We start from the raw sequence: 25,990 nt of genomic DNA on the forward strand, positions 1-25,990 counted from the left end.
GATTAGTAGACACACACAAACTCAGAATTTTACACAAACCATGAATACGAAATTACACCCTACACCCTTGAAAAAATCCTTTCATCCCCTGTCCAAGTAATGGAATACCCCTATTCAGGTCAAAGACAATAGGGTTGTACCAAAATACTTGGACTGAGGGTTTGGAAAGGTTATTGAAAACTTATCTGACAAATAAAATTAATAAAATGTATTTATGATGAATGAAAATCAAGAAAAATCTTGGATTTGAATTAAGAATTATATAAACACACTTTGTTACTATTTATCACAAGGATTGGCAAGCGTTATTCTTTTCAAGTTTTAATGAATATTAATTCAAATATTTGTATGAAATTGGCTGAATATTTTACCAATGTTAATTCAGAAACAAACTTTTTACATCATCTTGCCATTCTCTCATGATAAATCTAATTAGCTTTCCTCAAATTTATGAAATCTAATTAGAATATTAACTAATGAATATGCATTATTTCTTAAAACTCATGAATATGCATATATCCTTAACTCATGAATATGCATGAGCTCTTATCACATGACCTTGTTAGTCTATATATGGTCATAGTTACACCATGGCTTTGAAGAGAAAGATGAAATAAAAAATGAACAACACACACAAAATAATGCAAGATAAATTTGACAGTAAACTCAATAATTGAAAATGTAATGGAAAAAAAAATGAATATTATATAAAACACACGATAGAAGTCGAAAAGTCACCGCTGTCCTACCAGCTGTGGTCTTCTGACAAGTCTCCAGACAAATGTAAAAAAAAACACTATCATGTATTTGAAAGAAATTCTTCAACTTTGACTCGGAATTTATAAAATTCTAGAAACTGTTTGTAGATTAGTTCAGTAGACATGGTATGCTATTACAGCTGGTATTTCAAATGATTGTGGAAGTACTTCACTCAGCTGTGAATTGAATGACAGGCATAGCTAACACAAGATCCTGTCCTGTCCAGATAAAGAATCAAACTAATTAATTCTTTCCTGGTATTTTTGTTATCTTTAGCAGTTACATCATTACCACATACTGTGGTTGTTTATCAAAGCAATGCATTCTGGGAGTCTGGGAGATCTTTTCGCAGGGTGACCCCTTATGAGAGTATTCATTTTAATAGTTTCACCTGTTCTCATTCGTCATGTAAATGTCACCTTGTAATTTTTCACTGTTATGAGCAGTTTGCATAGCAATCTTTGCTTGTTCAGCTTGTAAAATGTCATAAATTTTTGTTGTTTATTTGTTGGCTTTGTGAGATAATAAATTTTATGATGTTTGCAATTAAGGTCTATTTTTGTTTTTATGGGACATCCTGTCTGGAAAGTGGTATGTGAAGGTTTTCAAGGGAAAGTCACCGGAAGGTGACACGAAAGGAGGCTTTTAATCATCAAGTTTGGAATTATTTCAATATCTGATTTCAATTTATGACTATTTCTTGCTTGACAAGTAATTTCTGCCATCATGATTTATGTTATGACACCTGCTATGTGTCAAGTTTTAAAATATTGATTGGAATCCTATCTTGAATATTATCCGATTTCCCACCTCTGTGATAAATCTCACAAATTTCTAACTATATCTTTCTTGTTAGAAGTGTTAACTTCTATTTTTTACAAACATTATTCTTCAACTACATAAAATATCATTTACAGAACTGAAAGTTCAAATGTTTTGTTTAATATCTGGAACTGGCATTGCTCCTATGTTGACCTTTGACATACAATGTCAAAGTTCACGACAAAATAAATGTAATTATTCTGTGAATGTTTGTGCTTCACATTCTTTCAATGTTGACTCTATAGCTGTCTGACAAGTGTACAAACAATTCTATGAATAAATTAACACAGCACACAACTTGTGGGCATGTGACTGTTGACTTTGTCCTAATCACCCAATCACTTCAAATCTACCTACCTACCTACAGTATTTACATACCTATATTTCTTTTTTTAATTTCTCACCTAACTAACTGTACTGTAGAGTGTATAATTACACAGCCGACCAACGGCCGGACCTTTCAGACTACTATACCATGTATATTTCTAACACTTCTAGGTAACAGTTTGGCAAACCAATTAAATTTTGTTTATTATTGCAAGATCTTTCAATTAATCAGGGTCAGATAGTGCTGAAAACAAAACAAAATTTCCCTAGGGGTAGCTAACATTTCAGTCAAAACAAATTCAGCCTGTTTGTAATTATATCCAATGGGTCACTATTTTTTTAGGAATTCACCCTGGCTGACACCCCTTTTCACGAGCACATTGTCAGTGTTGGTAAAGTTAAGAACAACAATCAGTTAAACTTTGCTTATTTTTAAAATATTTTTTCCTCATTTGAGAATGTAACTTTATTATTCCCCGTTACTGATTTCACTTCAGTTTATTCCAAAACAGAAACTCACACTCTAGGCACTTGTAAATCATTTCCTATAAAATCTATTGTCTAATACATTCATTATTCTAACAGAGGTAAAATTATCATCTGACTGCTACTTACATATGTTTTTCTACTTCCTGATATTTCAATTTTGTATAATACCTAAAACCTTATCAGCTGATAACAGACCTTGCAATAACAAGATACACAGACATTTATCTCATAGAATGTTATCATTTAGTTCACGGGATGTGTAAAAGTTATATAGGGAGATAAAATCTGACTGCTGAGTATTACATTCCTAGCATAGTTTTATCTATCCTAGCCTCCCTGCTAATTACAAGTAAACAAAGACATACCAGCTGTGATTTGTCCCCAGGCTAGGATAAGATACCAGGGGTTGTGTAGAGTGGATTTAATTACACTGCATGACTTTATACTCTGCGTTTGGATTCAAATTTTGAGTTTTAAGTTCATTTAAAAAACGAACAAATCCCATTATTTCAAATCATTGTATCACTCAGTTGACGACTGTTTGATATTTTCAATTTCTTTACACTTTTTGGTGATTCAAAATATTGTTTTGGTAAGTTATTGATTTGTATGGGATGATTACTTCAGTAGAGCACAGGTTGTAAGGTGAAGAAGAGGCCCCACTCCCTCCCTAGGTCTGTTTATAAGTGCATCTTCTAATACATGGCTTGAATTTCCTTACACATGGTCGGTAAAACATACTAATAATCTGTTCTTGTATCACAGTCAAGGCCACCTAGCGGTAAAGCCAGCAAACAGACAGTTTGACAAAGACTGTCGACCTGAACAGGCAAAACATTACTCATTAGTAATAGAACCCTTCGTTGTCGTACAAGAACATATTATTGCTATGGCTTGAATTTTCCATATGGATCACACGTCACATTCAACTTAGGAAAATGTACATTTAAACAGATTTTTTTTTTCATTTTGAAATTGAAAAGAACTAGGACTATGTAGGAATTAGGTAAAATTGGAGTTTGGAAATACATTCCTTTGGATGTGATATATGGTATATGAATGCATGGATAATGGATAGGAGTATCTATGGTGACACTTCACTTTCTAATTCCGTTATTTCTTTTTCTGTTCCAGAGTTCAAATATCAAAATTACTTGTATCACATTTGTATGTGTTTGGAGCAAAATTCATCAAACAACAACTTTTATAACAGTCTACAGCCCTGCTATGACCTTTGATTTTGCAAGGAACTGTGGGGGAAATTAAATATGGTGGTCATATGTACAATGCCCTTTGACACTGCAAGGAATTGTGGGAAATCAAATATGGCTACTGTATACTTTTGAACAAGAACCATTTTGGTTTCAAGTACAACTTAGTTGCCATATCTCAAACCAGTTTTGCAAAATGGCAGCGAAGTAAGCAAATTTTGGAGAAAGAATTCTGAATAAAAAGGGGCTCTAAAATAAGGCTATGAAATGAAGGAAAAGGGTTGAAAAAAGTAGGTACAAGGAAAAAACTGGAGACATGCGGTAACAGATTTTTTATTGGACTTAACAGGTAAGCTACAATGGTGTGACACAAATGAATACATAGAAGTTAACAGGTTTTATACATAAATATATATACAAATAATAGCAAAAGTATATAACAAGAGGTCGAAAAAATGTACTAAATATAAATAAACCTTATTATATACCCTTAACAAGTAAAATAATAACAAATACATACCAAAGGCTTCCTCTGAAGCCGCAATAAATGAAAAATTATAAATAATATAAAGGATAAATTTAGAGTTATTGAAATTTTTTATGAATCCAAGAACAAAAAAAGTGGGTGCACATTAAGTAAAACTCAAGCAAATGTTTAAATTAAAGCTCCAATTGGTTCTTGATTAAAAAGCTTGGAGGTCATTTGTATAAAAAAAAAAAATTGCAAGATGTCTTCTGATTCGTCATTGACATGCTAATCTTGATTCAGCATCCAATCAGAAAGAGTTTCTCATACAGGTGATGTAGATTCAATGACAACATGCCGGTTCACAGTGAATAAAAAGTGCATATTTTTTGGTCTCTTTTGGTGGCATACATCGTGTGGTTCACATACAGGTTTTAACTATTTGCTAGAAAGTGGACCTACTTGTATAAAATTCCATGGATGAAATGTTGTTATAACCAGTGTACAGTGACTTCACTACAGTGATGGAATCAAGTCATAAACACAAAGGGTATGATAAATCTTTAAACTAATATACGTGATTATATAGTTTTTAGTTTGTAAGGTATGTTGTGCATTAAGATACAGACACACATACACACACTGACAGACACATACACACAAACATGCAAATTCATTAGTAAATTCCGTTTCACTTGCATATCAAGTTCCCAATTATACCACATGGATTTAAGTTCAGCGCATTTGCTTCTAGCACATCCACAACATGAGGGAGAAATGAAATGAAATTCTTCAGCCTCATCTTCAAGTTTATCTTTAAATCCTTGCAATGTTGAATGTGAAATGATCAAAGATGAAACTTTGAAAGGGCAAATACCAAGGTCATGCTCGCTATTTCACTTGCCTACGTGAAAGGCAGTAAGGATATATTAATGTACTCTGAAACAAAAAAATTTCAGTTGCAGCTTCTAATTCTTTTAAAAAAGAAGTTTTTTTTTCTTAATTTTATAATTTCTTAATTTTTTTTACAGCAGTGCATAGTACTGCTGTGACTTTTGACACTGCAAGCAATTGTGGGGAAAATCCAATATGGCAGCTCCACTTCAAAAAGATGTAACCTTTGACATTGCAAGGAATTTTGGGAAATCCAATATGGCCACTGTATACTTAGAAAGCAATTACATATGCATGAAGCAAATGCACATAATGCTTAATTAACCAATACATGCAAGAATTCAAACCCAGTACCCAGGGTATCTGATCTGTTACCATGGTAACAAGTCATACCAAACTTGTTATGTATCATATGAATATCATAAAAATTACGTTGAAACAAATTTGTTACACTTAATATATAATAAACATGTTATCAACAAATAGTCGCTAAATGCGATTATTAAATGCAAATGCAACTGTGAAAATGGTGCAAAAGAGTGATAATAATATTTACTTGCACCTTTTGGCACAGTGTGACCCATGCATTAAAAGTAAATATATGCAGGCAGCGCTTATAGCATTCTAAACTCCAATCTACAATTCTGGAAACATGCATGAGCTTCGTACGTTAGTAAATGAATTCTCTTTGTATAATATTGAAGAACTACAGGTCTTTATATTTAATCTAAAAGCTATACCCCATAGCTACTACAGAATAGGATTACCAGAAAACTACAGCAAAAGTAGCTCTAGATATTTAGAAAAAAATACCCTTGAATAGAATATCACCAAGACATCATTTACACAGACACTGCCTGGCAGTTTTATAACAATCACTGCTAAGTGGGTTTTGTTAGGAACTATCTATACCTGGCAATGATGTCTTTGATTTGCCGATCTTTCTCATCGTGTTGTCGTCGTAGTTGTTCCTCTCCTTCTTTCAGTTTTCCTTTCATTTCCAGGACTTCTCTTTGGGATTGACTTTCCTGGTCTTCTATTTTAGTTTGTGCGTCTGCTAACTGTGCGGATACCAGGTCTAGTTGTTCCTTCAACATCGTCATTTCTTTTTCGTACTATATTTTAAAAGACAGGACAGACCGTTGTTGAATATCAAGTAAGAATTTGGTTTGTTGCATTCTCTTTCCCCCCTAGAATTTACTGCTCAAAGACTAAATTATATACTTTCCACCTACTCGCCCACAAAACAGGACAGACCGATGTTGAATATCAAGTAAGAATTTGGTTTGTTGAATTCTCTTTCCCCCCTAGAATTTGTTCGAAAGCCTAAATTATATACTTTCCACCCATCAGCCCATAAGACAGAACAGACCATTGTTGAATATCAAGTATTAAAGAATTTGTTTTGTTGCATCCACTTTCCCCCCGTAGAATTCATCCCACAAATTAAAATTAAATTATATACTTTTTACCATATGACACGACAGACCGCTGTTGTATATTAAATCAAGGAAGACTTTGTTTTGTTCTGTCCCCCCCCCCCCCCAATTCACCTATCTAAAGACTCAGTTTTTATTAACTTTCCATCCATCTGCCAAAAAGACTGGCTAAACCGTTGCTAAAATGCAACTCTTGAAAGACTATGTTATATCACTTTTCTACCTGTTAAAGCATCAAAGTTTTATCACCAATATTTCAGATTCTTTAAAGGAACTTCACCGTCTATTCAGAATCAACTCTCCTGAATGTCATTACATAACTAATTCATTTGTACTGACGTATACCTCCAAATTATAAATCAACTAATCATTTTGTAAATATCTTTGATTAGAAATGAATTTTTGCTATGTTGGCATGCTGAAGCCCTCAGCTTTTGTGACATGTTAGTGCTTGCTGCCTTTATGACTTGAAATGAATGCTGACCTTATGACCTATGACCTTGATGACCTTTAGTGTAAGTTTGGCATCAAATTGTTGCATATATGATGTATGACCTATGAAGTACACCTGGTGACCTCTTGTGAAAGCTTAGCATCTGTTGCCTGTGTATGAACTAGCTTACTGCCATTGAAGGCTAGTTGCCTTATGCAGTTATTGGACAAACGTTATCCCAGTTAGCTCTGAAAATTCCCATATTTGTGAGAAGTTATTAAAATACAAACCTTATCATTGGCATGATCTGTGTGCTAGGGAATATGTGCACCGAACACCCTTGAGTATTGCATAGTAATGTGTTGTGACAAATAGCATTTTAGATATTAGTGCACACACTCAGAAGTTTTTTTTCCACCGACAAAAACTATAAGCTGTACCAAAAGAATTGACAACTTTGCAGAGAGATATACAAAAAAGCTATGCCGTAGAAAAGCTGTTACTATGGTGACAGTGCAGTGACAGAGATAAAGCCTACCTCAGTGAAAGCAGTAGAGTCCAGAGACGTCTGGGTGGCAGTCTCCTGAGACCTGGGCCTCTTGACGTCAGATGACAACGATGTCGGATCATAGAATCCCATGGGGCTATAAGAAGGTGTGGTAGTGTTACTACTGGAAGTGGGTGAAAATTGCATGGCAGTGGATGAAGAAGGGCTATCACCACTACTAGAGTCAGACAAGACTGCGGCATGTAGCGGCTGTGCCATTGTCGTAAATAGTGAATGTTTAACGGCAGTGTTCAAAGTGCGTATAGTCTGGTGACCATGATAGTGGTGCTCAGAAGTCCTAGGTAAGTCACTCAGTAAAGATACTGGCCTTGCAGGGTTATATGTCTGACAGTGGTAACCTGTGGCAGCACTTCCTGGTAAATCTGTCGGCTGTCCATAACTGTCTATTCCCTGTAATGCGGTTCCAATTACGTGACTCCCTTTCGATCCAAGTTTTGGCAACGTATGAGGTGCATCCATCGTAGCAAGGCCGTAACCTGATAACTTGTCAGGAGAGGGTGTGGTTTCAGTACTACTACTGCCACTACCCAGTGTAAACAGTCTATTAGTATGTTCCAATGATGCTATACTGTCTGTTTCAAATTCAGCCATACTCCGATTCGTCGCAATCGAACTCCGGCTCTCGTTTGTGGTCTCGTCAATGTACTTCAATGAACCCATAGATAGCTGATAGACGGGATTACTAAACGAAAGTGGCAGTGCTCTAGATTTGGTCGGCAGGGTAACCGGGACATCCTGTTGTCTATGCGTAACAGGAGGAGGGAGATGTGACGATTCTATTACAGGAGATTGTGATGAGTCACTCAATGACGGCGTTCCCGATGAATCCACAGATAATTGTTCACGGAAAAGGTCACATGATAAATTGACTCTCTTTAAAGGTCCTGTCTCGTCTGGAGACTGACTTTCCAAAAAGAAACTCTCTCCATTTTTCATTTCCTGAGTCTCTTTCCTATCCTCAATCTTTAAGAATTGCACAAGTGTACTGACAGCATTGGATTTGGTGCCTTCTGTTATAGCTTTGTCAAAGGCAGGTAGCATAGCAACGTCTCCAGAATTAGACAAGTCGGCATCCACAAACAACTTCACCAGGCGATCTGGTACACTAGAATGCAGTGCTGGTGTGGAGCTATACATTGCCATTTTCTTGGCTAACAGTTCTGAGCTATCTGATGGCTGTTCAATTCCATTGCTTATCTTGGACAAGATATCGGGCAAGGATTCCAATTTTTCCAAGGCATCCTGGAATGGGAATGGGAAAAGAATCAAGTGATGAACCAACACTTACAAACACAGTCAACATCATGAACAGTGTGCCCTCTATGCAAAATTGACATGCCACTGATGTACATCAATTCCTTGATACCCCAAAATTTGATGTTGCCCTATTTCTTACTACGGCATGTGGTGACTGACGAAAAAGTCAGTTTTTATCAGAATAACACGAACAGAAATAAACATTTTCTATAAAATTTCAACTGAGCATTTTCTTCCATTTATTTTACTTCAAAGGTTGGAATGATGAACAGTGACCTGTCAATCATTGAGTGATAGTGTTTGGCTGAAGAGCGCCCTCACCTTATTGCACAGGTCTAGAGCTTCTGTGAGAATAGTATGTAGCACTGACAACTCTCTTCCCAAATCTATAATACCATCGAAATTTACAACGTTGCCTTCATCATGGGGACCCTAAAAAACACAAGAAATTTACAGAAAAGTTAACATATGCATGATATTTTTACAACTTAGAATAATCCAAAACTGTCATAACCTGTGTTTAGTATTTCAATTACATGTATTTGAATACCTCCTTGGAAATAGACTCCAAGATTTGCTATTGTGGGCACTTGCTAATAATTTGCAATAAATTAAGTGTCAGCAAATGATGGAAAATAACACTCGCACTGACAAACCTTCCAGTTTGCCTTGCCAAAAAAAGTCATCTTTTCAACACTTTGGTCAAACTTTGTGTGGATCATACACGTTCCTGAAATACTCTTATTCACGTGAAGGGTATATTCTATTCTTCCAACAATTCAATACATGAAATCTGTATACGTATATGATATGTTAGCTTACGGATATTTCATGTAGAAAGGTCTTCATATTCCCCCATTCTCTCTCCACAAAGTCATTCATAAACACCATATACTCCTCCTTGGAGCCAAATCTATAGAAAACGAGAACAATATTGTTGGGTTATCACAAACTTAAAAAGTTGGGGTGAAAATTTTGTAAATTCTAAACCACCTTCTTGATACCACAATCAGCTACAGTTTGAGATTCTTGTTTTGTGGATAGTAATAATTCCATGTTACAAAAAAAAGACGACATTCAAGGCTTTCTTTGCACGTTACTTACTTGGTAAAGTTGGCTAGATTCTGTACTGTCTTAGCTATAAGTGTCAGTGTCCTGGCTGTCTTCTCTGTAGGGTATTCTTGTATGAGATCAAACAAACTTGGTGACATGATGGCTGGACACAGAAACCTCAAGAAGATTGATGCACTGAAAAAATACAATCAAATCACTTACAGATACAATGCGATGGATGTATTAATACATTCTAATTTCACCATTTGACTAATTCCATAACCCTACAGCAGTATATGGTATATTATGGATAAATTTCTTTCTTTAATACAAAAGTTAAACATGGCATTTAAAACTACTGTGAGTATACTTTCGATGTTGAAAACAGCAATATTTAGAATCTGGTCTCGTTACATATAGTTCTCTCACAAAAAATCTGACATCTTGAGTGCAACTGAACAGCACCCTCTAGTGGCCAAACAAGATATTTGTACGAATAACTTGAATCTTTCAATGACTAGTACTAAAAGTAGAAAACAAAACACAAACAGTTATATCACAGTATCAGTAAAATCCGTGCTAGTTCCCTCCATATCTTATGTATTTACAAATAATTTCTCTCTTTCACACAAATTAGAATGTATATGTTGTGTCCTTGGTGGACATTTTTCTAGAACATACCTTATAAGGTGATCGGCTATCTCGGATTTTCCTTTCTCATTGCACATATTCCTAAAGCTATGGAAGACAGCTTTGATATCAGATGGGAAGATACTAAATGAGTTGATGATTTTACACCAAACCATCTCACAAAGTACGATCAAATGAGACTGGTGCATCTGAATGTTGTTACTGGAAACTTTGGATGGATCAACCTGTGGATAACAAAAGTTTTTTGTGAAAATTGTATTTGAAAATTTTAATTGATATGGTCTAACCCTTAGCACAGGATTGTAAAACATATGCACACTGAATATGAGACATAGAATAAAATACACACTCTTTTTCAATCAAAACAAAACTTATCCTAAGTCAATTTTGGTTGGTTGATTTGCCTAATATTGCTGACATTTGATTAAATCTTACAATCCCATAATACGAAGGCAAGAAATGAGTAAATTTTTGAAAGTTTGGTAAAGTTTGAAAAATTCATGTAGGTATATATCCTGTGTTGTAGTACGTAGCAGTACGCCATAGACTGTATACAATATATTGTGTCATTCCGCCCTCAGGCTCACTTGCCTCCTCTAACCCGATACCGATGTGTGAGGGCACCCCATTACGGCGTTCCTTATAAAAGACTAAGTACTCCTGTCATGTATGAGAAAGGGGGGGGGGGGGGGCGCGGATTTGTGTAGAATAATGGAAATGCATGTAATAACAAGATTTGTAAGTTTCATAACAACCCAAACAGACTACTCAGACCGGGTAGAAATCTAAACACTAACCTCCGAGTCTTCATCATTTTCATACAGTACACTGATATAATCACCAAGGGTATCTTTCAAAAACTGAAGTAAAACAAACAAAAGTTTAATTTAGCCACACACACTGGAAAATTGTCTGCTGATATTATTAAGAGGCAAATGTACAGATGGGTTACAATTCTTAGGGGGTGGGGGTGGGATGGAATGTGATCAGGGTGGGGTGGAATGCGATAGGAGGGTATCAAATGAAAATCTACTGCACAAGTTTATACTTCACAATTTTACATTGAGCATATCTTATTAATAATTATCGGTTACTGCTATGCACATTTCCAATGTCTTAGAAGACATAGCATGGATAATTCGACTTCTACGTTAAATCTCGTCAAAGCTTATTCCATCTACTGGACGAGGGTTATTTCATAAAAAAATTTGGAATTTAGAATTAAAAAAACTTTCCATGGTTTAATACCATAATGACACAACTCAATGAACAAATTCATCCCTTCCCATCAATTTATAACTCGTTTCACAAATAGCTTATACAGCTGTATTGTAGGGTATATTTGCTTTCATCTTTATAAAACATGGATAGCAAAGCGGGGAAACTCTGCGGGATTGGAAGTTTATTTATTTTTATCACGACAACACAGACAGCAGACAAGGGAATGAACTCTGCTGGAAGTAACCCATATTTGTTTTTATCTTTATAACATCCCTAGTCACAAAGAAACACTGTGATAGAAAATTAAATGCTAATACATGTTGACCATCAATGGAGACATAAACAGATTTTTTAATAACTGCTGGTGAAATGCTTTTACAAAATGCCAAGTCACATCAGGTCAATTTATAATTCCATGGATAAAGCTAGAGGAAGGTTTCATTTTTTTCCTAATAACCATCCTCAACAAAACGTCGATATTTGTGCATGGGAATCACGTATTTCATTACAATGTATTGTAAAGAGATTGTATGATATATGGATATATGAAATCAAGCAAATTCCTTCATTACATAACATTGTGTGATTTACTTTGTATAGGAAAGATTTAATTTCAATTCCAATTCTATCAACGTAACAGGCAGAACATCTCCAGACTGATATTCTATTTCTATCACACACACAATATCATTTATAATTGGTTCAGCTGATGTTGATAGTGCTAGCGGTTTGAAGTTTGTAGGCATTTTATTACACCACATTCACCGCACACACTAGTTTGCTTCCATGATTTGAGTAATGATGTAAACTAATTCCAAATCATGAGAGAGTGTGTGTAGAGAGAGAGAGTGGGAAAAAGAGAAACAAAGAGACACTGAGCGAGAGAGAGAGAGAGAGTGAGCGAGCGAGAGAGAGAGAGAGAGAGAGAGAGAGAGAGAGAGAGAGAGAGAGAGAGAGAGAGAGAGAGAGAGAGAGACAGAGACAGAGAGCGAGACAGAGACAGAGAGAGAGAAACAGAGACTGAGCTGAAGACAGAGGCAGAGAGAGTGACAGAAACAGAGAGAGATAGAAACAGACAGAGAGCGTAAGTGGTATTATTACACTGGTTAACTTCTGTAATGATGCTACATTTACCAACAGATGATACCCATACTTTGATCAAGACAAATTGTACATGCTTTATTAGATCTAAACCGATGATAATTTGAAACAAAATCTCAAATCTAATCTAAAAATAGCCAGACATATCACTATCACTGCGTGTTATCAAGACATCTCGAAATAAACACTCAACTCAGAGAAATGGTAAAATCAAGAATAAATCCAAAACTTTGTATGTGATTGTGCTCAATTCAAATGAACGTCAAATAAAGGATTTATAAATTATATTAACATATATTAATTATTAATTTAACTTAATTAATTTTTATTTTGGATTATATTAATTATCATTAGATGTATTTGTGCTAATAAATAATTGATATTGATGCCAATGTTTTACTTTTTGTAGAATTCATAACTTTGATTGATGTATCGTTCAATGAACCTGAATATATTTTTAGTCAGAAAAGGCATGATTTGCTACGAACTAAAAGACCACGAAAGAAGAAATTTATCAAACAATTGTTCTATGAAATTAAATATTTAGCCAGACATGGAAATTATTTGATTTGTGACAAACAAGAATCTCCTGAAAATGAAACTTGTTCCAGAAACAATATGGTAATACTCCAGCTTGCAACTGATGGAAGTAATTTTTTGGATGAGGAAAAATCAGTGCATGATGGGAAATAGTGAGAATGAAATTAAACTTAGTAGTCTTACCTTATCACCAACTAATTTTAAGTAGGCTTCCATAGCTTTAGTTGCCACAGAATTGGCACGAAATACCAGACTGTCACTTGCTGTGGAGTAAACAAATCAATAATTTGGAGTCAGGATGGTTGAACTGTTATGTTCAGCTTGTAACATGATATATGTTGGTAGTTAGATCCTTGTCAATGTTATATTTTTTTCTATTTGTGTATTAAAATCTAGCATAAGATTGAACCATATATATATCTACTTTTTCATATCTGTACAAATGGGTACCTGCTAGGATATGTTTCTTAAATGAGCTGTAGAAATGGGTATCTGGTAGGACATCATTGTTATATGAAGGATTATCCTGTATACTAAAAGGCAGCAAGGATGGTATAGTAAAAAGTTGCATAAAGGGTATCTGATAGGATGTGATTATTATATGAAGGATTTACCCTGTACACTATTAAAATGACAGCAAGGATGGTATAGTAAAAAGTTATATAAAGGGTAGCTGGTAGGATGTGACTGCAAGGCAAAACATGCATCCTGCATTGCTAGTAATTCATGGATAGTAATCTCCCAAAGGAGTTGAAAAACTCATTACGGATTATACTATTTTACGCCCTTCAGGCACTCAGAAAAGAAAAGACTCTTAAAGTATGCAACGTTCATAAATTATACATCACTTCATGACAGCGCTAATACCCCCTACTTTTACCATGTGAATAAATATCTCGTGTAAAAACGTGACTAACAATTAACGTAAGAAAATGAGATTGGAGTCTGACACCTGCAGGCGTCTTAAGCGTCCTCAAATAAATATCTTACTGTAAGACTTAATTGTTATAAATTGGTATCCATTACACACGACTCACCAAGACTGTCGATTTCTTTAGACACGATGCTTGTAAGAAACTCCTGAGCGATTCCCTCATGTTGAAAAATCTCCATCAGCTGTACACATAGTTCTTCTTTGGCTTTTACATTTATCAATGGTTCTATTACTTCACACATTTTCAACGTATTATTTCTTAAATACTGAAAATAAAACATTTATGATAATTAGGACATAGACTCCAGGCAGAAAAAAATTATTAACGACAAGAGTTTAACATGAAACAATGTAAACTGTCCAAAAAGCAATGATTTTGAAATTCTTTTGACTCAAGCACATCATCTGTATCGTTATACATGTAGTTGGTCAAAACTATAGTTTTCAAAACTTGGAAATGTTCAAGATATGGTTTGATGGTATGTTAAGTCTTACCTCTAGTAAATCTGAGTACTGGTCCAATGGAAGTACATGCATCCGTTGATGTCTAGCTTTGATGCGTACTGACATTCCTTCTGTTTTACTACTTAGTCTGGATAGAGTGGCATTAACAGGATACCTACAGAATCAAAATAATAACACTAAATATGTTAATTTGGCCCATATTCAAACCACTGTAAATAGATCGTCTATAAATCCTGCTCTCTAGAATTTGATAGAGTGGCTTTGAGAGGATGCCTAGAAACGACAATACAACCTGTAATACCTAAGTAAAGTGAATACACTGTATGCCATACTCATTTAATAATATTCACATCAAGTGTAAAATAACACTTTTTCATTTGCCTTAATCACAAGCCTAGCCTTTCTTGTGTCGTTAATTTGTAAACGGACCCTTTCATAAACAGTGCCCTCAACAGATTGTCTGCGGTGGCGGTTAATTAATCTCTCCTAGAAGTAAGAATGACATTAATTCTTTCCTGTCACTGCTGCAGCTAGTCTGTCACACTATTAGAACCTTGATAAGACTGAACAACATGATGTATATTACAGTCTTTGCAGTAGCCTATATATGTTATAATTTATTAAACAAGTTGGACTTCTTATAGCTTGGGGATTCCCTTTTCTTGCAAGGATCTATTTCACATGGATAATGGTTATCTTTGTTATCCTAAAGAAGAGATTTCGGAGACAGAAATGATGACTATTTAAACCTTACAAACCCTTTAATCTCATTCTGTGTAATTTACAAGTTCATACATGGTACGGTTGTCATTGGTGTATTAGGACAGATCACCGACACCTATACTATAAATAAATAACTTAGTACATGAAATGTTGATAGACAAATTTTACCACAACACAAATCCATGATTCTGAAAAAGTTTGATTTGAAAGTGTCTTGGTTGGATGATATAAATACAACCTTTAATATAACACACAAAATGGATTTCAGGTCTTTGACTAGACTGCAAATTTAGATGTCCTAAAATGACATGACTAATCAGTGTGCTAGGGAATACCCCAGTTGTGCCCTGTTATCAGGGTTTGGCGGGACTAATTAATGGACCCCCAAATGTTGTCAATGTACATGATGTAATCACAGATTATTGTGTTGACATACATCTTCAATCAACTCCTGGCTCTAACTTCAGTTTGAGCAATGTTGACATAATGAAGAGATTTCTTGTCTGCCATAAATGGGGAAATGACTGATATATACATGTTATCGTATAGTTGCTTAAATTGTCTGAATATCTATGAGTTGGTTTAATTCTAAGATAAGATAAGAGAGGTGGGGTTTGAATACCGTTCTTATAGTGGAGTGGTTTTATGACAACTAGATCTTGTGTAGAGGTCATGATGTTGGCTTTCAGCTGAAAGATTCTGCATTTAATTACTGAGTACCAAGTGTAAGGAATGTATATATGACAATGAAATTACTTTACTTGGGTGTTATGGGTTGTAAATGAATGTAGCACACACTGGAATTACTTTACTTGGGTGTTAAGGGTTGTAAATGAGTGTAACACACTGGAATGGCTTTACTTGGGTGTTATGGGTTGTAAATGAGTGTAGCACACACTGGAATGACTTTACTTGGGTGTTATGGGTTGTATTGAGTGTAGCACACACTGGAATGACTTTACTTGGGTGTTATGGGTTTTAAATGAGTGTAGCACACACTGGAATGGCTTTACTTGGGTGTTATGGGTTGTAAATGAGTGTAGCACACACTGGAATGGCTTTACTTGGGTGTTATGGGCTGTAAATGAGTGTAACACACACTGGAATGGCTTTACTTGGGTGTTATGGGTTGTAAATGAGTGTAGCACACACTGGAATGGCTTTACTTGGGTGTTATGGGTTGTAAATGAGTGTAGCACACACTGGAATGGCTTTACTTGGGTGTTAAGGGTTGTAAATGAGTGTAACACACACTGGAATGGCTTTACTTGGGTGTTATGGGTTGTAAATGAGTGTAACACACACTGGAATGGCTTTACTTGGGTGTTATGGGTTGTAAATGAGTGTAACACACACTGGAATGGCTTTACTTGGGTGTTAAGGGTTGTAAATGAGTGTAACACACACTGGAATGACTTTACTTGGGTGTTATGGGTTGTAAATGAGTGTAGCACACACTGGAATGGCTTTACTTGGGTGTTATGGGCTGTAAATGAGTGTAACACACACTGGAATGGCTTTACTTGGGTGTTATGGGTTGTAAATGAGTGTAACACACACTGGAATGGCTTTACTTGGGTGTTATGGGTTGTAAATGAGTGTAACACACTGGAATGGCTTTACTTGGGTGTTATGGGTTGTAAATGAGTGTAACACACTGGAATGGCTGTACTTGGGTGTTAAGGGTTGTAAATGAGTGTAACACACACACTGGAATAGCTTTACTTGGGTGTCAAGGGTTGTAAATGAGTGTGGCACTATGAGGAGTTTCACTGGAGAGAGTTTTCCATATTCTTGAGATGCTGATTAATTAATAACTACATGGAGGTGTAGACGTGACATTTTAAGAACTTCCTTGAACCAGCCACAGGACAAAACACATAAATATGAAGCCACGGCAGAGATATCACTTTAAGTAATTATTTGTTAACCCCTGGTATGTATTCATGTTCATACTTCACACACACACACGACTACAAATATATTAATTTAGCCTAAAACCAATGTCACAGACAGATTAAGGTTATAGACCACGTTCAATGTCCCTTGATGATATTGGTTTGCAGTTAAGAAAGTAATGATTATACACATCCATAACTATACATTTTCTGAAAGCTCTTGATCCACTCTTTACAATGAAATTAGTAAAATTTGGTTTTATGTACTTCAGATCACGTGACCTCTACATACGTGATAATTTGCATGTTTGGTTCAACAAAAATTAGCTCCTTCAAATTTCGACCAACAATAGAAAACGACGCACAGTGTTTATCACCACGTCAGTGGCTACAAAACCGTGTCTCAGATTTTTCCTATCTGTTTTTGTAACGAAGATATATAAATAATAATAAATAGTGTCCAAATAAACCATGTATGTCTCATCTAAATCCGTCTTACTTTCGAACAAAAGACGCAATCAAAAATCTGAGACACGGTTTTGGAGCCACTGACGTGGTGAATAAGATCCTACTGTGTTTGTTATTGTCGGGTACTCTTTGAGGTTGCTAATTTCCACAAAGTAACGCAATTCTTTACAAAATGTAAACTTGAGAAAATGACAAAAACATGTGTTTGAGTTGAAACAAACAAAAAAACGTTTAACACATTCCTTACAGAAAAGTTGTAAGTGTCACATCCTTTATCACCTTCGAAAATTTGTTTTTTTTCCATGTTATGACCATTCTATTGGCCAAAAAATATGAAATCTGTCAGTTCAAAGGTAGCCAACGCCCACTATTCGACATGCGATTTTGGCTATTCGGGTTAAAAATTAACTTCCTCATTTGCATATGTTTGCGAACAAATTGAGGGCGGAGCCTACTTCCTTTTATGGAAAGCAGAGTGTCAAGCTACGTTTTAGCGGTCTCAGGTTTTATGTAAAATAAACGTAGTGGTTTCCGGTGAGACAGTAAATGTTCCCTGGGTTCCCGTTCAACATGAAACGACGGAAAATATACCAAATGCTTTGAAAGTGGTGTTTTAACTAATAAAGAATCTAGTTAGCTTCATAAAACATCTTTAGTATGATGGTATTTTCTTGGAGTAACAATGTATAGTCCGGTCGCGATTGTAGATGTACTATGTTTTGCTTTGAAGCATCTTACTCAGAGTCGATTGTTTTTATTTTGATACATAACATGTATCTGTGTCGAAATCAACGTCAAAAGACGCACCACTATTGTTGTAATTTGATATGTTGCCATTGTTGAATTTGTTGTGTCTACCAGCGCCGGTTCATCTGGATACAGCATACACAGTACATTCAACCATGGGTGGAGGGTCTATGATTCAACACATCGCTTCAACGTCAATGCAAAACGAAAACTGTTAGACATGTCTAGCAATATAGCTCTCTCATGTCTCTAGCTCTTCGGCATGTTAATTTTTTTTTTACAAAAGCAAAAATAATCGGAGATGACACGGCACCACGCGAGGGCTTCAGTGAGCACGGGCCGTGTTTAGAAAGAAGACGAAACCACCTCGTGTCAATTTGTGGTTGGTAATGAACTCAATCAAAAGAAAATGAAATAAGCGAGTACATAGTTTTCAAGAGGGATAGTTATCCGACAGCTTCGCTCTACTACGCGTATACGACGACTTCGCATTTGGAAGGTCGAAGACTGTAGGGTGATGACACGTACTACGTGCTACGAAGGGAAGGGGGGGGGGGGGCGGACTTAGCGTTCGATACTGACGTACCGCGTATACCGATGGAAAATCTGTACATTGAATATCGTAGATTTTTGAGGACATGTACCCAAAAATTCAATAACTGGGAATGATAATGTACCACGTTGTTCGTTTCTGTGACATTTTATTTAGTGTCACCTAAGTGAAGTAGTGTCAGTGAACAACACGGGACGGTATATGTTTACATCAATACATGGAAACGATCTGTTGACCTGTACTAGGTAACTAGTCTTGCTGCTAGACGTTCGGACTTTCTTTCGTATAAGTTACTATAACATATAAGCGAACGAAGTTTGCAGTGAGGGCTTGCCCGAACATCCTCGATAGCGATGTTAGGTCGTGTGTCGTAATTGTAACGGAAGAACATCCGAGGTCTAACAGATAGATTACTAAATAACGGGAGAGATACGAGTGGTGAGTTATTTTTTTTATTACAAAATAGCTATGCATGTGGTTCACGAAAAGATAACTTCCAAATCGTGGGTTTTGACTTCACTCGCTGAAACATAATCACCACTACTGTACCACAATAGGGCGAGCATGTTTTGTAAACCTAGGCTATGAATCATTACTTCGCCTAGATAGCGAAAATGGATTCCCCAGAGGATCGATGCGTTGCTGATAAATCAGCTGATAAATACTTTTTTCCCTTTTTTGTTTAAAATTGTGATGATGTGGTACTATTTACATCTTTCCATCATCCTTTGTTGTAGGATGCCTTTGGGTTTTGGAAGACTTCGCAAAGACCATCTGTGCTGAACTGTAACAAAGCTGACTTTCACTTGCATTTTGACACCTATTGTAATACATTCCTTTATGCACAGTAAAATTTCATTAAAATTGAGAAATGTTTTCACCATTTAAATAGTTTTGAGTAGACAATCGGTTATAAGCAATATCTTGAAAAGACTGAGTGAGAGAGAGAGAGAGAGAGAGAGAGAGAGAGAGAGAGAGAGAGAGAGAGAGAGAGAGAGAGAGAGAGAGAGAGAGAGAGAGAGAGAGAGAGAGAGAGAGAGAGAGAGAGAGAGAGAGAGAGAGAGAGACAGCAACTCTAATTCATTCTCTTTATTCATTTTTTTAGCTCGCTCATTACATTATTGGGCAACTCTTTTTTGACACTGGAAGGACGTCCTCTTGTTATTCATACTTGTGGTACACTGTACCCCAGACCCCATGACCATAGCAATTCTTTTACTGGTCTGAGACTGTACTGTATCAGCAAGTTTATGTAAATGAGTAGCCAAGTACTTGACACATTTCGTCAAATGTATGCTAATGAGCTGCCTAGTACTTGACACTTTCCGTTATATTATAATAAAGTGTGCAAATGGTTGTAAAGCCATGTGCATTTGTTTTGGTTTTTTATTCCTTCCCATATCTCAAGATTGAGAAGTGCTACATTTATTTGGGTTGCATACAATGATAGCTCAAATGGTTGGTAGTCATTTCCCCCCAAAAAGTTAATTTTGTAATTTTTTCTAGCTTTATCGTGGTCTATAACCTTAAAAACATGGCCAATTTCAATCGATAAGGTTGAGTTTTTCTTGTTCTGCCTTATGGCAACCAAACATTCTCTTTCCTCTGTCTAGGTAAGCAGTATTAGATATTAATACTTATAGGCATGCTTGTGATGTTTAATCTCAGCCTTTTACCGGCTACATCATGACTTTGTACAATCAAGCTCTCAAAGTATAATATTTGCTGACATTTTACGTGGCCTTTGAGAGTGGCAATCCAACAAGATTTTGGAAATTACCGTTACTTGACATTTTCATGTTACTTTTGATGGTGACAAAGACCTTTAATAACCTAGTTAGTATAACTTGACAGAAAAGGTTGTATGTGACATTGCTAAAGTGACATTTCATATTATACTACCTTTAATGGTGTTGAACAACTTTACCAACCTGACATAATCTAGTTAGTCAAGTCTACCGAAAATAAGTTGTATGTGACATTGATGTTAAAGATGGAAGAGCTTACTGTAGAATAGAGTTAAAATCAATTTAATGCGGATTACATGCAAGTTTTTTAAAAAAGCCATTCACAGTATAAAATCTAGAGAATAATCTGATATTTTTTATGCCAAAAATGAAATGTAAATATTATGAATAACACCTTTTTTTATCTAGACTCCAAGAAGATAACATTTTATTTTTGATAACTATATTTCATGGAGTCCGATATCACTTTCTGCTCTACTACATCTTTTGAAAACATGGTAAATAGGAGGGTTTCCTCTAAACTCTTTGATCATCTCAATTGTTTACATCAAAATAAACATTTCTATTTTCCTTTACATGGCCTGCGAAGTGATTTTTTTAAAATAAAACATAGACTTTGTGCAATGCCTATTATCATATAACCAGTTTCACTTCCAATGCAATGTAATTCAAATTGGGAGAGTGTGCATCAAACCCATGCAATAATTTCCCGTATCATGCCCAAATATGGCAAGTGGCATGTTCATCAATATCCATTCCCTTAGTGATTTGGCCTTATTAATTTCTTTACTATTTTTATGTTTTTGTCTGAATAAAATAATATTTCACTACCAATTTATGTGATTCAAATGATTATTTCATGCCATTACATGAAGTATATGATAAAACCTCAGTAGTAGGGTTTTCAGACTCTCCTAAAGTCGAGCCCTTCTGCTGTACAACCTCGGCCTAAAAACCCACATCAGTGCCATAAAGATTACTATTTCATATGCATTTTATTGCAGATAATCCAATGAAGAAATGTTGTTTTGTTGACGGATGCAATAAAGTTTTGTTTTGTTTCATTTGTATTTCATTCTATTCTATTCTATTCTATTCTATTCTATTCTATTCTATTCTATTCTATTCTATTCTATTCTATTCTATTCTATTCTATTCTATTCTATTCTATGTATCAACGAGTCCTTTAATACACAGGTGCGTGTGCATACGAGAATTGCACTTACAGTAATTTGTAAGTTCTTTTTAATGTCAGAAGTACAGCTTACTACTAAAACTTTTATCCCTCTCTGAAGGGTTCTACTTTCATCCCACTCACTATTAGTATTAGTATTAGTATTATTAAGTTGTTAAGCTTTATATTATGACCACAATATACTACAGGGTAAGATTTTGATAATACATCAAATCTCCTTCATGGATTATATAGGATTATTATTAGTGATTAAAATGACACTACTAATAACCAATGTTAATATTAAATAGTTTGTAATTATACCACTCAATAAATTATGATTTTTGAGATTGCCATTTTTTAAGGTTAAAGGCACACAGTCTGTAACTGTAGAATCTTTGGTGGTTACTTTTGTTTAAAGGGGCATAGTCTGTAACTTTATGGTCTTTGGTGGTTACTTTTGGTTAAGGGACACAGTCTGTAACTTTATGGTCTTTGGTGGTTACTTTTGGTTAAGGGACACAGTCTGTAACTTTATGGTCTTTGGTGGTTACTTATGTTTAAAGGGGCATAGTCTGTAACTTTATAGTCTTTGGTGGTTACTTTTGTTTAAAGGGACACAGTCTGTAACTTTATGGTTTTTGGTGGTTACTTTTGTTTAAAGGGCCATAGTCTGTAACTTTATGGTCTTTGGTGGTTACTTATGTTTAAAGGGGTACAGTCTGTAACTTTATGGTCTTTGGTGGTTGCCTTTGTTTAAAGGGGCACAGTCTGTAACTTTATGGTCTTTGGTGGTTACCTTTGTTTAAAGGGGCACAGTCTGTAACTTTATGGTCTTTGGTGGTTACCTTTGTTTAAAGGGACACAGTCTGTAACTTTGAGCTTTAGACCATGCACATGCTAAGTTGAACAAGAAATATGGAATATATACTCTGGTCGTTCTACGTCACGACAACACGTGCCTAAGTCACAACAATGTATGTCTATGTCACTGGTTTTGCTGGGTATAATTATGTTATCCTTCAATATTTTTCTTCACTCAGCCAGAAAATACTTGTGACCTAAGGGTTGTCGACTCATAGTGACAAAGCCCCCTTAGTTAACTCATATTTTCCTATGGCTGAATGAAGAAAAATATTGGGGAATAACACCTAAACACATGGATACCTTTAAGTTACCGATTCTATTACAGTACACTGCAGAATATGTTCAAGAGGTTCAAAAAGACATACTTCCTAGTTTACAGTTTTGAAGACAGACAGGGAGGCAGCCAGTCCAACAACCGGGATGTCACTTCTTGCCTCCGAATTATTACCCTGAAGCAAATTTCATCATAGTGAAGCTTTTTAATTATTTTTACATCAATCCTATGATCAATGGGGACCAAATAATACATGATAGTCTAAATACCTATCTGCCTACACGGCATGACATTTGAAAATCCATATCTCTCCCTGTAGTAAATTATTATCTAAAGAGGACAGGATTAGGAATGATTGAGATATACTTTTGGGGAGTCCAAATAACCTTTAAAAGGATTTCCCAGTGAGACGCTGTCCTTAAATCAGTTTTAAAGACTACTGGAAGTATGATTAATGTCTTAAAGGAGTATTTCCATGGCGATAACCACCTCATATTGTTGGGTAGGTAGGGATTAATATCAGGTCCACTCAGAGAAGTTATATAGTACAAACACATGTGTAATAAAATCTCCTTTTTATCACTCAAAGTTTTGAACATGTAAGTTGACATTTTTTTGATTAACTCAACAGACGTTGATGTCTTTAAAGTGCCTTCTGTCTGTTTTGTTCAAAGATTGATTTTGAAGAAGAAAAAGGTAAAGATTGCTGCTTTAGCTATTTCCTGTCCATTCAGACTTAATCCAAATACACTGTTCAAACAAGTATGCCTTCAAAATTCTTTATCTACACAAGCCCAGAAATATGCCCATCATATTTCAAACTTATCTGCCCCCCCCCCCCCCCCCCCCCCCCCCCCCCCCGGATTTTGAGAGAGTAGATTTCTGACCAAACATCACATCTTTTCAGATGTGATTTGATCTTGTCTATAGTCACTTTTATGTCTAGACACATAGAATCACATCCTCATCAAATTTCAATCTATAAATTTGATTTAACACACACACACACTGTCACACACACACACACACACACTCGCACACACACACTCGCATGCACGCACGTACTGATGCACACACACACACGCGCGCACACACACACACACACACACACACACACACCCCATTTGCCTTCCTCACAGCACATGTACTAAACAAACAGCTATTCGTTACACTTGGAGTCTTTGAAGACATATGCTCTTTACACAAAGCTAAAATAGTGGTGAACAAAATACTGATCAAATTTACATTTCATCAACTTTATATACAACATTTTCCATCCATTTATTTGTCATACCTATGTGAGAGTTATTGTTTTTCCTTAATTGCCAGTGGCTAGACGTAATTTTCCCCTTTGTCGCCAATACCTCGGCATGATATACCTATGCGTGTGTTATATCTATGTGTGTGTCTGCGCCATTTATGATTTTTCACTGTCTTCCATTTATATTAATAGTATTCCAGCATCCCTATTGTGATTAGTCACACGGTTGATTTCATTCTAAGAGCTTGGTCGCCGTATGTCCCCAGGTTCTCAGTATGTTGTGTATTGCTTCTGTCGATAAATTGTCCTCACGATGCATTTGATCAATTCTAATTTCTATAATGCAAGGCATTTCTAACCTAGGGAATGGTGATCAGATCACTCAATTGGTAAATATCTGAATACAGCAAGTATGCTAGAGCTCATATTTAACACATAGCCAAGTGAACTGTTCCAGCTATAGTTTTGTATCAATTGGTCAAATACAGACTACCACCTTATGAATTTGGTAGTCAAGATACAATGTTTAGTAGTCTATCATCATCATCATCATCATCATCATCATCATCATAAAAATTTATACAGCGCCAAATTCCAAAAAGTCAAATTGTTCAAAGGCGCTAGATGGTGTTCAATTTACACAGAATGCTCGCATAAACAAATGATGTTTCAGTCGTTTTTTGAAGATTTCCAGGCTTGTGGACTGGCGTATATCCTGTGGTAGGTCATTCCAAAGCTTTGGAGCAGAGATTGTAAAGGCGCAACCACCATAGGTTTTGTTGTTAAATGTACGCTGGACTAACAGGCTTTTTTTAGCTGATGGAAGGGAGCGTTGTGGTTTATATTCCTCGATTAATTCTGAGATATATCGTGGGGCTTTATTGTTTTGAGCTTTGTAAGTCAGGAGAAGGATCTTAAATTCAATCCTGAAGTGGACAGTCAACCAATGTAGGTCACGGAGAGTTGGTGTGATATGAGTGAATTTCTTTGACCGAGTGACTATTCTGGCAGCAGTGTTCTGAGTACGTTGAAGCAGAGCAATAGTTATCAGGGAGACCATAAAGGAGTGCATTTCCGTAATCCAGCTTGGCTGACAAGATAGCATGGATAAGTGTTTGACAGGCTTTGTTTGTAATGTATTTTTAAATTGATCCAATTCGACGGAGATGGTTATAAATGGAATTGCATGTATTCTTGATATGGTGTGTCAGCATATGTCTATGTGTCCTGGACTACTGCTAATTTGGTAGCCTAGATACAATGTTTAGTAGTTTACATGACCTGGACTATTGCTAATTTGGTAGTCTAGATACAAGGTTTAGTAGTTTGTGTGTCCTGGACTATGGCTAATTTGGTAGTCTAGATACAATGTTTAGTAGTTTACATGACCTGGACTATTGCTAATTTGGTAGTCTAGATACAAGGTTTAGTAGTCTATGTGTCCTGGACTATGGCTAATTTGGTAGTCTAGATACAATGTTTAGTAGTTTACATGACCTGGACTACTGCTGATTTGGTAGTCTAGATACAATCTTTAGTAGTCTATGTGTCCTGGACTACTGCTATTCTGGTAGTCTTGATACAATGTTTAGTGTTCTATGTGTCCTGGACTAATGCTAATTTGGTAGTCTAGACATTGATATCGGC

At 35.8% G+C, this 25,990-nt stretch overlaps 1 protein-coding gene across 6 annotated transcripts in view; it reads right to left on the minus strand.

Moving 5' to 3' along the window:
• The window catches only part of LOC144441377 (ras GTPase-activating protein nGAP-like), a 166,169-nt gene that overhangs the window by 5,953 nt on the left and 134,226 nt on the right, over positions 1 to 25,990 (minus strand). For 3 of the 6 annotated variants that reach the window (XM_078130938.1, XM_078130934.1, XM_078130936.1), the window contains exons 9-18: positions 14,661 to 14,784; positions 14,269 to 14,431; positions 13,415 to 13,494; positions 11,167 to 11,229; positions 10,400 to 10,593; positions 9,770 to 9,913; positions 9,488 to 9,578; positions 8,987 to 9,097; positions 7,379 to 8,650; positions 5,881 to 6,083 (exon numbers count right to left, since the gene is read on the minus strand). In XM_078130938.1, the coding sequence (XP_077987064.1) occupies positions 5,881 to 6,083; positions 7,379 to 8,650; positions 8,987 to 9,097; positions 9,488 to 9,578; positions 9,770 to 9,913; positions 10,400 to 10,593; positions 11,167 to 11,229; positions 13,415 to 13,494; positions 14,269 to 14,431; positions 14,661 to 14,784 (2,445 nt within the window). Of the gene's footprint in view, positions 1 to 4,128; positions 4,141 to 5,880; positions 6,084 to 7,378; positions 8,651 to 8,986; positions 9,098 to 9,487; positions 9,579 to 9,769; positions 9,914 to 10,399; positions 10,594 to 11,166; positions 11,230 to 13,414; positions 13,495 to 14,261; positions 14,432 to 14,660; positions 14,785 to 25,990 lie in introns of all 6 variants that reach the window. The other 3 variants (XM_078130939.1, XM_078130935.1, XM_078130940.1) reach the window with 3 other exon arrangements.

Source organism: Glandiceps talaboti, chromosome 10 (assembly GCF_964340395.1).
Source record: "Glandiceps talaboti chromosome 10, keGlaTala1.1, whole genome shotgun sequence".
Lineage (NCBI taxonomy): Eukaryota > Metazoa > Hemichordata > Enteropneusta > Spengelidae > Glandiceps > Glandiceps talaboti.